Raw genomic sequence first — 15,107 nt, 5'->3', positions numbered from 1 at the left:
GGCTGGGCTCAGTTCCATGGCTGGGTACCTGGGCCAGAGGTTTATTGTACTTTGATTAACACATTGAACAAAAAGGCATTAAAAAGTCATATGCAAATAAATATGTTTTTGATGGCAGCCCATATTGCCTGTATATCAGCTCATTCTAATCTAGTCACTAATTGTTCCTGCTTTACCAAGCATTTACTGACAGATATGTTCCTACCACATTTAGAAAAGAAATCAAATCTTCATTATGGAGTTAGCATCATTTTATTTCTCGTTTCATGCATGGCGGACCCCTTATAGAGCTATATTTAATGTACTGCTAATTAAAAAGAAGGGTAGGGGGAAGTGTCCAAAGCTTTCTCAATGTTCTCTTATCTTTTGTTTTTGTTTGTGCAGCTCACCATGTTAAAACAGGAACTTGTGAGGTGGTGGCACTCCACAGATGCTGTAATAAGAACAAGATAGAAGAACGGTCACAAACAGTCAAGTGCTCCTGCTTCCCCGGGCAGGTGGCAGGCACCACACGAGCTGCTCCATCATGTGTCGATGGTGGGACTTCTTCCATTTCTTAGTGTGACGGCACAGCCAAGGATGGCTTAGAACTGGAACCCCACTATAATGCTCTCAATGGGGGTCATTCCTGGGTGAATGTACTATAAATAGTATAATAAGTTTAACCTGGAATATTTGAGTGGCATTTTGAAATCTAAAATCCTTTGGAAGGAGGTCTAAAATATTATGCAGTTCTGTTACAAACAGCAGTATAATGAGGTTCCATTGAATTAATGTGCTTCTTATTTTGCTACCATGAAATGTTGATTTCCTGGTGGATGGTGGGAGGTAGAGTATGTGTCAATTAATTGGAAAAGGAAAGATGAAAATGGATGTTTTAATATTATGGGTTCTTAAACTCATGGATGTTCTTAAGAATTAAAAAAATTAGCACCATATATATGACTGAATATTTAGTTGTGGATACAATTCACATAAAATATCAACTTTTATGATGATGGAATAACATTAATTCTTTTTTTTTGAGGGTTCACCAATTATAGTAGGACATAAATCTTTATATGCATTTATTTAATGTTACCATAAATAGTAATTTGTTAAGTGCTCATGTTACTATGATATATTGTTTGTAATGAGGTTATAGCACACAGTTAAAAAATTATGATAACTCTGATAAACACCTGCCTGATAATCAGCTTACTCATGGGAGTATTATATTAATGATAAAATGTTGACTAGAAACTGGTCACAGGTCCCTTTTCTTGTATGTTTATACAAATTGGTGCATACATACATTTGCATAGTTCATTTTTAATATGTTAGCTTTCGTGAAGCCTATTTTCACATGAAAAATCCTGCAATATTGTGCGCATAAGTTAACTATACTGTATTCTACACTTAAAGTTTTATTAAGAGGATAGATCTCATGTTAAGAGTTCTGATTACAATAAAATTTTTAAAAAAAATATTTTAGACAGTCTTGAAAGGGTTAGTCCTTTTGAACAAAAAGGGAGGCATACCTTAAATAGCAGTATTCCCACTGGTGGGAAAAACCAGTGGCCTTTGTTCCTCTTTAAATGTGTTCGAGAGAACTAACAGTCCCAAGGAGAAAATATTGAGTCAATCTTTTTTCTCTCTTGTAGCTTCAATAGTGGAACAGAAATGGTGGTGCCATATGCAACCATGTCTAGAGGGGGAGGAATGTAAAGTTCTTCCAGATCGGAAAGGATGGAGCTGTTCCTCTGGGAATAAAGTCAAAACAACTAGGGTAAGTGGACAGCCAGCTTGGGAAAACAGAACATCTCTAACTTAATAGCGAATGGAACATGCGCAGTAAGCAATTTAAGTGGCGGTTGTAGAACTGAAAGGTATCGTTTTGCAAGATATGTTTTTCCCATTTTGTTCTTAGTTCATTTTTTCATAAAACATTTTTATTTCACTCAGAACAACATCTTCCATAGATTACCATCAACTGTCATATTATCTGATAAGTAAACACTGTTCCTTTATAAAATACTGAGGGTAATGTGAACCTCCTTTCCCTGCTGAGGATGCATGATAAATTCTGGGAGGGTGACCCCAATCCTTTATTTTCTTAGTGTATAGTAATTTAAATCAATTCTGAAAAAATTACTTTATGTATTACTTTTAATACAATTTTCTAACTGAGGTTCTTTTAGTTTTATGAAAGTAATTATTTTGATCTCCCTCATTTCTGAATCGTTAAATAGTTTTCTAATGGTTAAGGTTTACAATTATTGTAATGGGCTATAGAGGGTTTCAGATTCTCAGGATCAATACAAAAAGAATACACTTAAGACACTGATATATTTCTGCTTTGCAATTACTGACCTCTGGGTGATGGAAAAGAACTGAAAAATGGCTTTGTTCTTTCATTTCCTAATTAGCCACACGGGTATTCCAGATTCGCAGAATTTGAATTCTTTTCTTTATAGAATTAGCAAATGAAGGTTTTGTTTTGTTTTGCTTTTAGGAAAGCATACTATTAATTAGAGTTGAATATTTGAGGCATAGAACAGAATAATGGTATAAATTGATGTTTTATAAAAAGTAACATGAAACTAGAGACTGCCTAATTTACCATACTACTTGATAGAGCAGACTTTTAAACCTTGTTGGACATATACAAGAGGCTTATTTTATAATCTCATCTACATATATAATTTAGTCTGCCAAGTAATGTATTTAATGTGTTGACTGATCAGATGTACACAGAAGTGACTAAGTTTCAAATGGCATGAATAAAAACATATTTCATGAAATTATTTTTGACTCTAACCTGTTAGCTAAGTGTCACTCCTTTCCAAAACCCATGCAATGCATAATCAATTAGTTAGGATAATTGTATTAGTTAGTGAGCTAGCACATAATTTATATTAATTTGTTAAAAACATTCTGGCAGTGTAAATTTTCCTCACAAGCTACTTATACCATGAAAATATTATCCCTAGCACTGTTAATTCTCATTCCAAAGATTCTGAAACAAATTTTTAAAATTGTGAGTTCTTGACAACCAAATTCTTTGTTTTCATTACTTCAGTGAACAAGGGGAAGCTATAATTTATTGTATACTTAAAACATATGCCATACACGGAACAAAATGCTTTACATGAATTAGCTCATTTAATCTTCCTAATAGCCCAGTGAAGAAGATAATATTATTATCTCCTTTTATAGATGAGTAAACCAAAATTTCCAAAAGTTAGATAACTTCCCAAGAACATACAGCTAATTAATTAGGAAGCCAGGTTTCAAAACACATAGTTCCATTGCAGAACCTAATCTTTTAACCTGTAGTTTGTACTAAAAATTTAACTTATTCTTAAATGATAGTGGTAAAAGTTTCCTATAATTCTTTTCTTATGAAGTTGACCTTTAAAAATATCTCTAACTTTCTGAATCATTGAAATGAAAAGGTCAAGACCATGCAATCTAAATTATCATAGAAAAAATTTTTTTAGAAGTGCTGTTTCACTCCCTTTTGGCCTGTTGACCATATTCTCAATGACCCAAACTTAAAATTGAATGTCTGCTTCACAAATTCTTCCTAATGTAATGAAACAAGGTGGATAAGAGACTGAGAACTCATCAGTAGGGAATTATAAGACATTATCCTTTGTATTGAGGATAGCATTTTCTATTTTTCTTTCATCTCTTTTGTCCCAAAGAATAGCTGGTAAAGGAGGACCTTATTTAAGACATTAGAGAGAGTACTCATGCAATAGTAGGTGTTTAGATTTAGTTAGATTTAAGATCCCCTCCGGTTCTAAGAGTCTGTGATTCCCATTTTGAAAAAAAAAAAATCATCATATATAGGAGGAAAGAGAAAGACTTGAAAGAAGGAGCTTCTTGAGTACAATCAAAGTAAATTCTTACCCTTTCTTTCCTTCACAAGAAAAATGTTGCTTGTAAAAATGGAGCTACTTAGACTCTTTGAACCAAAGGAACACCATGGCATTCTAAATGGAAAGTCTAAAATGTGCAATTAAGTTTGGCTCACAAAACAATTGGGACAAATTTCTCTGATGCCACAAATGAAGCAAAAAGTTTTCAAGGTCATCAGGCTATGATTGCTTGGCCATCTCCACTGAAAATAGTGCAAAAAGTATAGGAGACAAGAAAAATTCTTAAAATAGCTCTAGGCATGTGTTACTTTGCCCACAGTGGAAGTGTTGCATAGAGGAAATGTTGAATAGAGCTAGGTAGTGGAGGTGTTTTCACCATGCATAAATAGCACTATTTTTGAAAACAAATCTGAGTCATTATTTTAATCATTGGTATTACCGTCCATATGCCTGTTTTCCATAAGATGGTCGTGATCGCCATGAGCCAAAAAGCCACTGAACTCCTGATTTGTCAGGTCACAGCCACAAATGGAAAGCCCAGAAGTTACGTAGGAACAAGTTACAAAATAACTCAAGAGCTGTCTTAGCCAAAAACGATTTGCTTTTCTTATGCAAGATATGTTGGTCTTATTATCACTGCAAGCAAAATGGCTTGAGAAATAATTAAAATTTGCAATAATGTACACTCTCCCTTATAATGGCCCATAGCCAATCTGGAGTGCTTGGGTAAGCCTGTTAGATAAATAGCAATTAGCCAGAAACAGCAGTAAGCCTTACATGGCCTCAGCAAAGATGAGTGGCAACTTCCCTGAATTGACTACAAATCAGGGTCTGGGTGATTTCACCGTTTAAGACTAATTTGCAACCTATATTGTAGTGACTACAAATGTAAATTGTAGTCTTCTTCTGTTTTTGTATTGGATTATGAAGCTTTTTGGTTCTGACCCATTTCCTGTTGGTGCTAACAGGGGGAAAAGGTAAAAAATAGGGAGTCGTTTTTGGAACTTCAGCGTTTTGTTGCATACATGTTCTTTACACACCCAAGCATTTAATTTGGAAAGAGTGGAAGATGCAACAGTTGTTTCCCAAACCCCCTTTCTCAGTCTAAAAGTGGAAAACTTATGCCTTCTGTGACATCTATAACCATCTCTTGTGTTACTTTTAAGATCTCCTCAGTTCAACAGAAAGGAAAAGTCATACAAGTCTTTTGATTTCAAACTCACTTTCAAAGATAAAAAATAAAGAACTTTGCAAAGAGTCATTAATAAAAGAATAGAATAGTCTTTCCAGTGTGAAAGAGCACATAATTATATGCTAATTATACAACACAAAAGTAACAGAAGGGCAAGGTGCTGTAGAGCTTGTAAGATAGGAGAAAAGAAAATCTTCAACATGGTTGAAATCATCAGAAAAAACAGACTGTGATTGTGTGTGTGTGTGTGTGTGTGTGTGTGTGTGTGTGTGTGTGTGTGCATGTGTGTTTTGATATTTTTTCTTTGTGGAAGATCTAAAGGAAGTAATATTCTGTTTTTAGAATTTACAGTCCTTGCCCATTGATATAGATATCAAGCTCCAACATATAGTGGTCACTGCAGTTTTTAATGTTGAGTCCTACCTAAGGAAAAATGAGCTTAATTTCATATTATACATGACTTTACATTGTTGCTAGAAAGATTACCTTTATGAATCATATATCCCAGGTGCATTGAATTTTCATATGCCTAAGAAGACATTTCTGGCTGATTTTTAACTAATTGAAATTCTTTCACTTTATGCACTTATTTAAAGTGGCTTAAGCAGATAAGATCTCTGTAATTTTTAACTGTTCCTTCAAATATAAATTGATTTTAAAGGTATGCAATGATTTTATTTTGTTGTGTAATGCTATGAAAATCAAAAGATATTAAGAATTTCCTATGCATAACATTCCATGTCAGTAGTACTCATATTACAATCAAAACAAAAGCAAATGTAGAAACATTACTTAACTCCTACTGTATTCTGGGCACTTGGCTGAGTGCATTGCTGGTATTATCTTAATTTACCCAACCATAGTAGACATTAAAGAGAATGTAGAGATGTATGACTTGATCCCAGCCCACAAGGAGCATGCCATTGAATGCAGGAATGAGTAGTGTGCAGTTGCATTATTCTTTTCTTTTTTTCTTCTTGTTTTGGAATGGAGTCTTACTTTGTGGCTGAGGCCAGAATGCAGTGGCATGATCTTAGCTCAGTGCAACCTCTGCCTCCTGGGTTCAAGCAGTTCTCATGCCTTAGCCTCCCAAGTAGCTAGGATTACAGGCATGCACCACCACATCAGCTATCTTTTATTTATTTAGTTTTTGTATTTTTAGTAGAGATGGGGCTTTGCTATGTTGGCCAGGCTGGTCTCTAAATCCTGGCCTCAAGTGATCTGTCCACATCGGACTTCCAAAATGCTGAGATTATAGGCATGAGCCACCACGCCCAGCCACATTATTTTTTTCTTTACCCATAAGCAGTCTTTTGACAATGAAGGTTGGAATCCATGATGTAAATATAAGTTAAAAGTAATACTGTAACAATAATAGAATAGCATAAGAATGAGATATTGAGCTAGATTCAATTTCAAGTTTCTCTAACCAAGGTTTATTCTTTGGTTTCATGTGCCAAGAACATTTCTAACTTCCTTTCCAGCTACATTTATAGGATAGTAATAACTGGCTAATCTCAGAAGATAGAAGAGTATTGGGTTTTTAATCCTTTCACTATAAGGGAGAAAAGAAATAGCATCTTGGGATGGTTTGCTGATTAAAGCCTCATGTTGTACTCTTCGACATGCTACTGGATTTCACACCAAAGATCAGTGACTGCTGGGCTGGTGGATCTGAGCAGTGTCCAGGGGTGCTAATTCAGACCCAAGGAAATGATGTACACAGCAAGAGGAAAAAAGTTCATTTCCTTCCCTTAAGTGGTGCAATTTGTATAAATTCTTCAATGATTTCTTTTGCCTTGTAAATTTAAGTATGGGTTTAGAATAGTGTGGTTCTTTCTTGATTATCTCTTTCTTAACAGGCACATCCCCATTCATCTGTTGTCATCTCACTTCCAGTCAGGCCCTAAATTACATTCTGGTCCACAGTACAGACTGTAATGACCTTCAGGGTTTTTCTAATTGTTTTGATGGAACTCACAGTGAGAAATACATCTCACATAGTGATCCACCACACACATAACATGCATATGCACACTCATACATGCCACACTAAAATTAAAGTTGCATTATGGTGTTTTGACCAACCGACCTTCCCTCCCCTCCCTCCCTCCCTCCCTCCCTTTCTCCTTCCTTCCTATCTCAACCCCATAAATTGCTTTTATCACTTGCTTGTGTGTTGCAGCCTGTAGATTGAAGAACACTGCTTTGGGAAGTGGTATTTGACTTTTTCCTGTGTCTGATCCACAAAACTGCTAGCCACTGCTAACTTGTAGAGATACAAACTACTGAATGAAGAGCTTTCAAAACAACTTTCCTTTCACATTTTAATTTTAAATATTTTTATGTAACATTTTTAAGCTGGAAATTTCATAAGGCTTTGTAAAATACAAATTTTATGGGAAAGAATATATATGCTACATTTATTCACCTATTCAGAAAGTCTTTATTGCCTTCGATTGTCAGATTCTATTCTAAGTTCTGGTCAGAGCACTGAAAAAAAACAAACAAACTGGACGAGAATCCCTGCCTTCATTAGGCCTATATTCTAATAGGGTGCATTCATTTTTTATTGCTGCCATAGCAGATTACCACAAATTTAGCGACTTAATACAATGTTCAGTGATTATCTGTAGGTCACATGTCTGGGCACAATGTGGCTCAGGTGGATCTGTGCTCTGGGTTTCATAAAACTAAAGTTAAGGGATGTGTTTTACGTTTTCACAACAGGGCTGTGTTTCTTTCTGGATGCTTTGGGGAGAATTCACTTACAAGCTCATTCAGGCTATTATAAGAATTTGGTTCTTTGTAAATGTAGGACTGAGGTGACGGTTTCTTTGTGTATTAGTTTGTCCTATGAAGAAATACATGAGACTGGGTAATCTATAAAGGAAGGAAGTTTAATTGACTCACAGTTCCACATTGCTGGGGAGGCCTCAGGAAACTTACAATCATGGGAGAAGGCAAAGAAGAAGCAGGCACCTTCTTCACAAGGTGGCAGGATGGAGTGAATGCAAGCAAGTGAAATGCCAGATGCTTATAAAACCATCAGATCGGGCTGGACGAGGTGGTGCCCTTCTTTGATCCCAGCACTTTGGGAGATTGATGAAGGCAGATCACCTAAGGTCAGGAGTTTAAGACCAGCCTGACTAACATGGTGAAACCCCATCTCTACTAAATTTAAAAAAAAATTAGACCAGCATGGTGGCACATGCCTGTTATCCCAAGTACTTGGGAGGCTGAGGCAGGAGAATTGCTTGAATCTGGGAGGCAGAGGTTGCAGTGAGCCGAGAATGTGCTATTGCACTCCAGCCTGGGGACCAAGAGTGAAACTCTATCTGAAAAGCAAACAAACAAACAAACAAAAAAATCCCAAAACTCAACCACTACCAAAAATAAATTTAAAAAAAACCCATCAGATCTCATAAGGCTCACTCACTATCCTAAGAACAGCATCGGGGAGATCACCGTAATGACTCAGTTACCTCGACCTTGACAGGCGGAGATTATAGGGATTACAATTCCAGGTGAGATTTTGGGTGGGGACACAACCAAACCTTATCACCAAGGTAGCCATCATCAGGAGGCTCTCTGGGCTTCTTCAGGATGCCTGCTGTTCTGATAGTATTTTCTCCTTCACTTCAAACCAGCAATGGCATATTGAGTCTGTCTCATGCTTTGAAGCTCTTTGACTTCCCTTTCCCCTGTCTCTCCCTTTCTTCCTCTTCCACGGCATTTCTCTGGTTTACTCTTTTGCCTTTCTCTCCCTTTTTGGGGCTCAGATGATTACATTGGCTCCACCTAGATAGTCCAGGATAATCTCCCTCTTTTAACATCAGCTGATTAGCAACCATAATTACATCTGCAGAATCTCTTTATAGCAGTGCTTAGATTAGTGTTTGTTTGAATAATCAAGGGATGAAAAGCTCGAGAGTATATCTTTGGGATTCTGCATACCACATGGGAGGATACAAAAAAATAAACAAAATAAGTAAATCTATAGTATGTTGGTTGACGATAGATGCATGAGAAGAAAATTAAGCAGGGAAGGGAAATGGGGAGTGCTGCTGAGCAAGGGAATTTGCATAGTTGATTGAAATCTTGGGGTTGAGGGGATAAACTTCATGGCTAAATGGAGGACAAGCTAACCAGGCAGAAGGAAGAAGCAAAAAGGACCTCAGATGGGAGCTTTGCTGAGCAAATCATATTCAGAGGGTAGAAATGATGCTTGTGGCTGGAGTGAAGTGAACTAGGGCAAGTAGTGGAATAAAAGTTAGAAAGGCAACATGAATAATATCACAATGCATTTAAACTTTTGTCCTAAGCAAGCAGAGGGATTTGCCATTATGTGAGATGGAGAGACCTGTGGAAAAAGTATGTTTTATTTTTTACATGAATATTCACTAAATTTAGGCCATTCAACTTAATTAAAAACTAAGTATGGTACAACACCTTAAATTTGATATTTCTTAAGAAGAGTAGGTAGATTTTTTTTTAACTACAGTAATGAGAAATTCAGAAATTGAATAAGTGAAATTCATGTTAAATAATATTTAAACTCTCAAATAATATAGAGATATGAAACATAACACTTAGGAAGCATATAATCACTATAATAATATTAAGTTTTGAAGAGATTTGGACAAAAATGGATTAATATATTAAGGTAATCTTTTTCCTTAATTAGGTATTGAGTTCAAGGTAGATAGGACACTGAGCTGGGTATCCAGGAAGTAGCATTAGTAAAAGTAACATTTTTAGGCCAGATGCAGTGGCTCATGCCTGTAATTCTAGCACTTTGGGAAGCTGAGGTGGGAGGATTGCTTTAGGCCAGGAGTTAAAGACCAACACAGGCAACATAGTGAGACCTAGTCTATAAAAAACAACAACAAAATTAGGCAGATGTGGTGGCATTCACTTGTATCCCCAGCTACTTGGAAGGCTAAAGCAGGATAATTTTCTGAGCCTGAGGTTGAGGCTATAATAAGCCATAATTGTGCCACAAAACTCCAGTCTAGGCAACAGAGTGAGACTCTGTCTCAAAAAAGTGACATTTTAAACCTGATATTTTAAATTTAAGAGACGATTACTTAATTAAATATAAGTTAATAGGGCCAAGAATACCTACCTTGGTATTTGTTTAAAGAGTTATTGAAAAATAATGCAAAAAATATATCATCAGGCTGTATTTCCAAATTTGGGCCTGTATTTTTGTAATTGAAATGAGAAGTGCGTGATGTATGAGTACTTTTAAGTTCCTCTAAGATGTAGATGCTTCTGCAATATTTGAGCCCAGTATTTATTTGTAGAGTTACTCTGAACATTGTACTTATAATCTTGGGGTTAATTGTGAATGTTCACAGATTGTAATAGGACTAGTTTGAGCACCATAGAATTTCATTTGCAACTGCAAAGTATGTCTTTAGGCGACTGCTTCTGTTCGGTGAACTAAATGGCAAGAGCAATATTTTTGTCTCTTACCTAAGGGCTGATAGATAAAATTCTGTCAGGGCTTTATATCTAATGTTTAAGACCTAGATATTTGTTTAAAGGTAAGCATTCCCGGGAGAGGCAACACTTTTATCTGGTTTTGGTTATGAAAATGCCTTAATAAAAGAAAAATGGCACCTCATAGGACTTGGGGAAAATAGAAAGGTATGTTCAAGAAGCCATACTTAGTGGTGCTTCTGTGCTGTTTTTTTCCCTATTGAGAGTGACAAACCTCCATCATTCTCAGCAAACTGACACAAGAGCAGAAAATCAAACACCACATGTTCTCACTCATAGGCGGGTGTTGAACAATGAGAACACATGGACACGGGGAGGGGAGCACTACACACTGGGGTCTGTTGGGGGGAAATGGGGGAGGGACGAGGGGGTGGGGAGGTGGGGAGAGATAGCATGGGGAGAAATGCCAGATAGAGGTGAAGGGGAGGAAGGCAGCAAATCACACTGCCATGTGTGTACCTATGCAACAATCTTGCATGTTCTTCACATGTACCCCAAAACCTAAAATGCAGTTTAAAAAAATATGGATAATCTTTCCTATGTACATTCTCCCATGGCTCTTTCCTTCCTATATCCATCAGACATTTTTTTGTGGAATTTAAGTCTCTTAATCAGTGACTTCAGATCCAATTTTATTTTCTTACTCTGGAGAGTGGGGTGAAGATGCAGCTGAGAAAAAAAATGCAATTTTCCCACAAGTTCAGGATTTCTAGCTCCCTTCCAGGCTGTTCAAGACTTGTCAATTCACCTGTGAGTAGTGGAGGGTTGTTTGTGAAGTGCACCTAATATAAAGGGTGGCATTGAGCTTTACTCTAGAGTGACCAGACCTCATCTGGATGTGCTCAAGAAGGTCCTGGATACCAACTTTTAATGGGCTAGAAGAAAAGAGGCAAATGTAAATGATTTTGTAGGTATTTACCTCAGGGAATTAAAGCAATAGGAGCAATATACTTGAAATTATTTGACAATATAGAATGTGAAAGAAAAAAATGTAGATTTGTTCTGTGTGACTGCAAGGAATACAGCTAAGTCTATAGTAATAACATTCTCAGCATCAACTCTAGATGACATTGAATCAGCTGCCCAACAAAAGCCAAAATAGACAAACGGGATCTAATTAAACTCCAGAGCTTCTGTACAGCAAAGGAAACAATCATTAGAGTAAACTGGCAACCAACAGAATGGGAAAAAGTTTTTGCAATGTACCCATCTGACTAAGGGCTAATATCCAGAATCCACAAATAACTAAAATAGATTTACAAGAAAAAAACCCATTCAAAGTGGGTGAAGGATATGAACAGATGCTTTTCAAAAGAAGACATCTATGAGACCAACAAACATATGAAAAAATGCTCATTATCACTGGTCATTAGAGAAATGCAAATCAAAACCACATTGAGATACCATCTCACACCAGTTAGAATGGCGATCATTAAAACATCTGGAGACAACAGGTGCTGGAGAGGATGTGGAGAAATAGGAACACTTTTACACTGTTGGTGGGAGTGTAAATTAGTTCATCCATTGTGGAAGACAGTGTGGTGATTCCTCAAGGATCTAGAAATAGAAATTCCATTTGACCCAGCAATCCTATTACTGGGTATATATCCAAAGGATTATAAATTGTTCTATTATAAGGACATGTACACATGAATGTTCATTGCAGCACTGTTTATAATAGCAAAGACTTGGAACCAACCCAAATGCCCATCGATGACAGACTGGACAGGGAAAATGTGGCACATATACACCATGGAATATTATGCAGCCATAAAAAATGGTAAGTTAGTGTCCTTCATTGGGACATAGATGAATCTGGAAACCATCATTCTCTGCAAACTGACACAAGAAGAGAAAACCAAACACTGCATGATATCACTCATAGGCGAGTGTTGAACAATTAGAACACATGCACACAGGGAGGAGAGCATCACATACTGCAGTCAGTTGGTGGGGGCTAGGGGAGGGACAGTGGGGGGTGGGGAGGGTGGGAAGGGATAATGAGGGGAGAAATACCAGATATAGGTGACGGGGGATGGAGGCAGCAAACCACCTTGCCATTTATGTACCTTTGCAACAATCCTGCATGATCTGCACATGTACCACAGAACCTAAAGTACAATTTTAAAAAAGGGGGGTAAGTTTCTCATTTTAGGATGCTATATATTTGTGAATTTTAAGGGATGAACAGAAATTCACAGAGCTGTCTAGATCAATCTATCAAAACAAAAAACAGCTTATATGAAAACATGAGAGAATAGATCATGTCTTACTCATGGAATTGAAACCATTTCATGGGGTAACAATGTGTGTGAGGAGAAGTATGTAATGAGGAATCCTTGTGAGGGGAATCATGGCAGACTGAATTTGTATCATGATGGGTGTTTAAATATCATGTGAAAAGATTTGGATTTTATTCTCTGCAGTGGTGAATCATTAGAAGAGAAGGGTCTGATTTATACTTCAAAATGTCTATCTGTCTGCAATGGGTCAATAGAATTGAGGGAGATGTGAGGTAATAGGCCTGAAGTAAGAAAGGGAGGTGATGGTAGTGTGGTTGTAGAGGGCAGAGAATTGACAAGGTTTGGTAATTAATTGAATATGAAAGGGAATGAAAGGAAAAATTCCAGACTCACATATTTATCACATATTTCTGGCTTGACTTATTTTTGCAATAGTAATTGCTATTGAGACGATGAGGTAGAGATAGCTGAAGAATAATTTGATATTAGGCCTAGAGGTCAAGAAAGAAATCTGAAAATGATTATTCCCTGGATGATTTGCAAATAATTAATTAAGAAAACTCTCTCAAAAGGAGTGCATAGAAAAAGAAGGTCATCAAAGACATTTAGCAACTAATGTGGAAGAAGGTTCCGGTAAGGAAGAAGAAGTGTGGACAGAGATATAGACAGAAAACCAAGAAGACCAAAGTCTGGGAGAATGAAGTAGAGAGTTCCAGCGATTCAGGGCTTTCAAATCATGCAAGGATATGGAAACTGCAGACAGGTAATAACTGCATCCTAAAATAAGCAGTTCTGTCTGAATGCGGGATTTGTATGAAATACTGAGTTCTTGTCCAGTAGATGAACATTATTTGTTTTATTATAATCCTAAAACTTGCCTGCTAGTTGGATGGTGTCACTGGTAAAACATTGTAAACACTGTAGTATATACGTCCATTTAAAACAAATGCACGGTTCAAAGTACTTTAAAAATAAGAATAAATGTGGGCCGGGTGCAGTGGCTCATGCCTGTAGTCCCAGCACTTTGGGAGGCTGAAGCAGATAGATCTCTTGAGGCCAGGAGTTTGAGACCAGCTGGGCCAACACGGTGAAACCCAGTATCTACTAAAAATACAAAAATTAGCCAGGTGTAGGGGCATAAGTCCCAGCCTTGGGAGGCTGAGGCATGAGAGCTGCTTGAACGCAGGGTGTGGTGGTTGCAAGGAGCTGAGATTGCACCACTGCACTCCAGCCTGGGTGACAGAGTGAGAATTTATCTAAAAGAATAAATATCAATCTCCCTAGCAGAATTAACAAACTCTGTTTAAAGGAAGCTTATCTGTTCATTCATTCATTCACTCTGTGAAGACAAATTGAATGTATGGTATGCGGTTGTGTGCCAGATATTGTGCTAGACTTTGGGGATTGAGATTTTTTTTAAAAAATTATGACTCTTTGCTGTCCAAGAATTCACAGTCAATTGGATAGAAAGTCAGTAAATCATTGTCATGTACAGAAGTGGTAGGACAGAAGTTTGTTTAAGTGCCATGGAAGCACATTGGCTGTTTAATATTGCGTGGCCCATAACTCTTCTTACACTTGAGGATACCAGATTGTGATGCCATTCAAGGGCAATTTACTTATAATTTGTCTTCTTAGTATATAGCGACTAAACACAATCTAACAATCTAAATATTATGTTCCATGATGTCAAGATTGAACTGAATATTTTTCCTGCCTTTATATCTATGTGGTAGTATCATAATAGAACAAAAATCCAATAAAATGCTTTCTCAACTAGACTATCTTTATATACATATATAATGTGTGTGTGTACATATGTAAATGTATATGTATACACACGCATAAACAAGAGAGATGGAGGCATACACATACACAGAGACAGCAGAGAGAGGAGAGATGGAGAGGGAGAGAATTTGCATATAAAAAATTGGGGTTACAGAAATAACTCAAATTGAAAATAATTTAAGCTTCTCAGCAGCAAATAAGAATATGGAAACCTTATACAATTACACATATTTTTAATGTTTTAAGCTTATAAAACCCTTTAAAATTTTTGAAATAACATAAATTAGTTATAGCAAAATCAGTCATTCTGTTGAAATGTGATCTAAGATATAAAACTCAAATTGCCAAATTAAAACAAAAAACATAAACACATATAGTTTATACTAAGCCATAGAATTCCTTTTATTATAATGTTTAATATTGAACTTGTTTAAAATGAGTCACTTAGCTGTTGAATATATGCTTTGCTCTCATGGTTCAGTATTATGGCATTTTTTTCCTATTAAGTAG

General features: G+C 36.6%; 1 protein-coding gene across 4 annotated transcripts in view; it reads left to right on the top strand.

Annotated features, from left to right (window-relative positions):
• The window catches only part of TAFA2 (TAFA chemokine like family member 2), a 545,001-nt gene that overhangs the window by 503,511 nt on the left and 26,383 nt on the right, over positions 1-15,107 (top strand). For 2 of the 4 annotated variants that reach the window (XM_074402826.1, XM_074402827.1), the window contains 3 exons: positions 385-537; positions 1,644-1,768; positions 13,382-14,798. In XM_074402826.1, coding sequence (XP_074258927.1) covers positions 385-537; positions 1,644-1,768; positions 13,382-13,474 — 371 coding nt within the window. In that variant the 3' untranslated portion in view covers positions 13,475-14,798. Of the gene's footprint in view, positions 1-384; positions 538-1,643; positions 1,769-13,381; positions 14,799-15,107 lie in introns of those variants that run through there. The other 2 variants (XR_012518470.1, XM_074402828.1) reach the window with 1 other exon arrangement.

This window comes from Saimiri boliviensis, chromosome 7 (assembly GCF_048565385.1).
Source record: "Saimiri boliviensis isolate mSaiBol1 chromosome 7, mSaiBol1.pri, whole genome shotgun sequence".
Taxonomy (NCBI): domain Eukaryota; kingdom Metazoa; phylum Chordata; class Mammalia; order Primates; family Cebidae; genus Saimiri; species Saimiri boliviensis.
The sequence above is the reverse complement of the archived record's forward strand: the minus strand, read 5'-3'. Positions and strand labels throughout refer to the sequence as shown.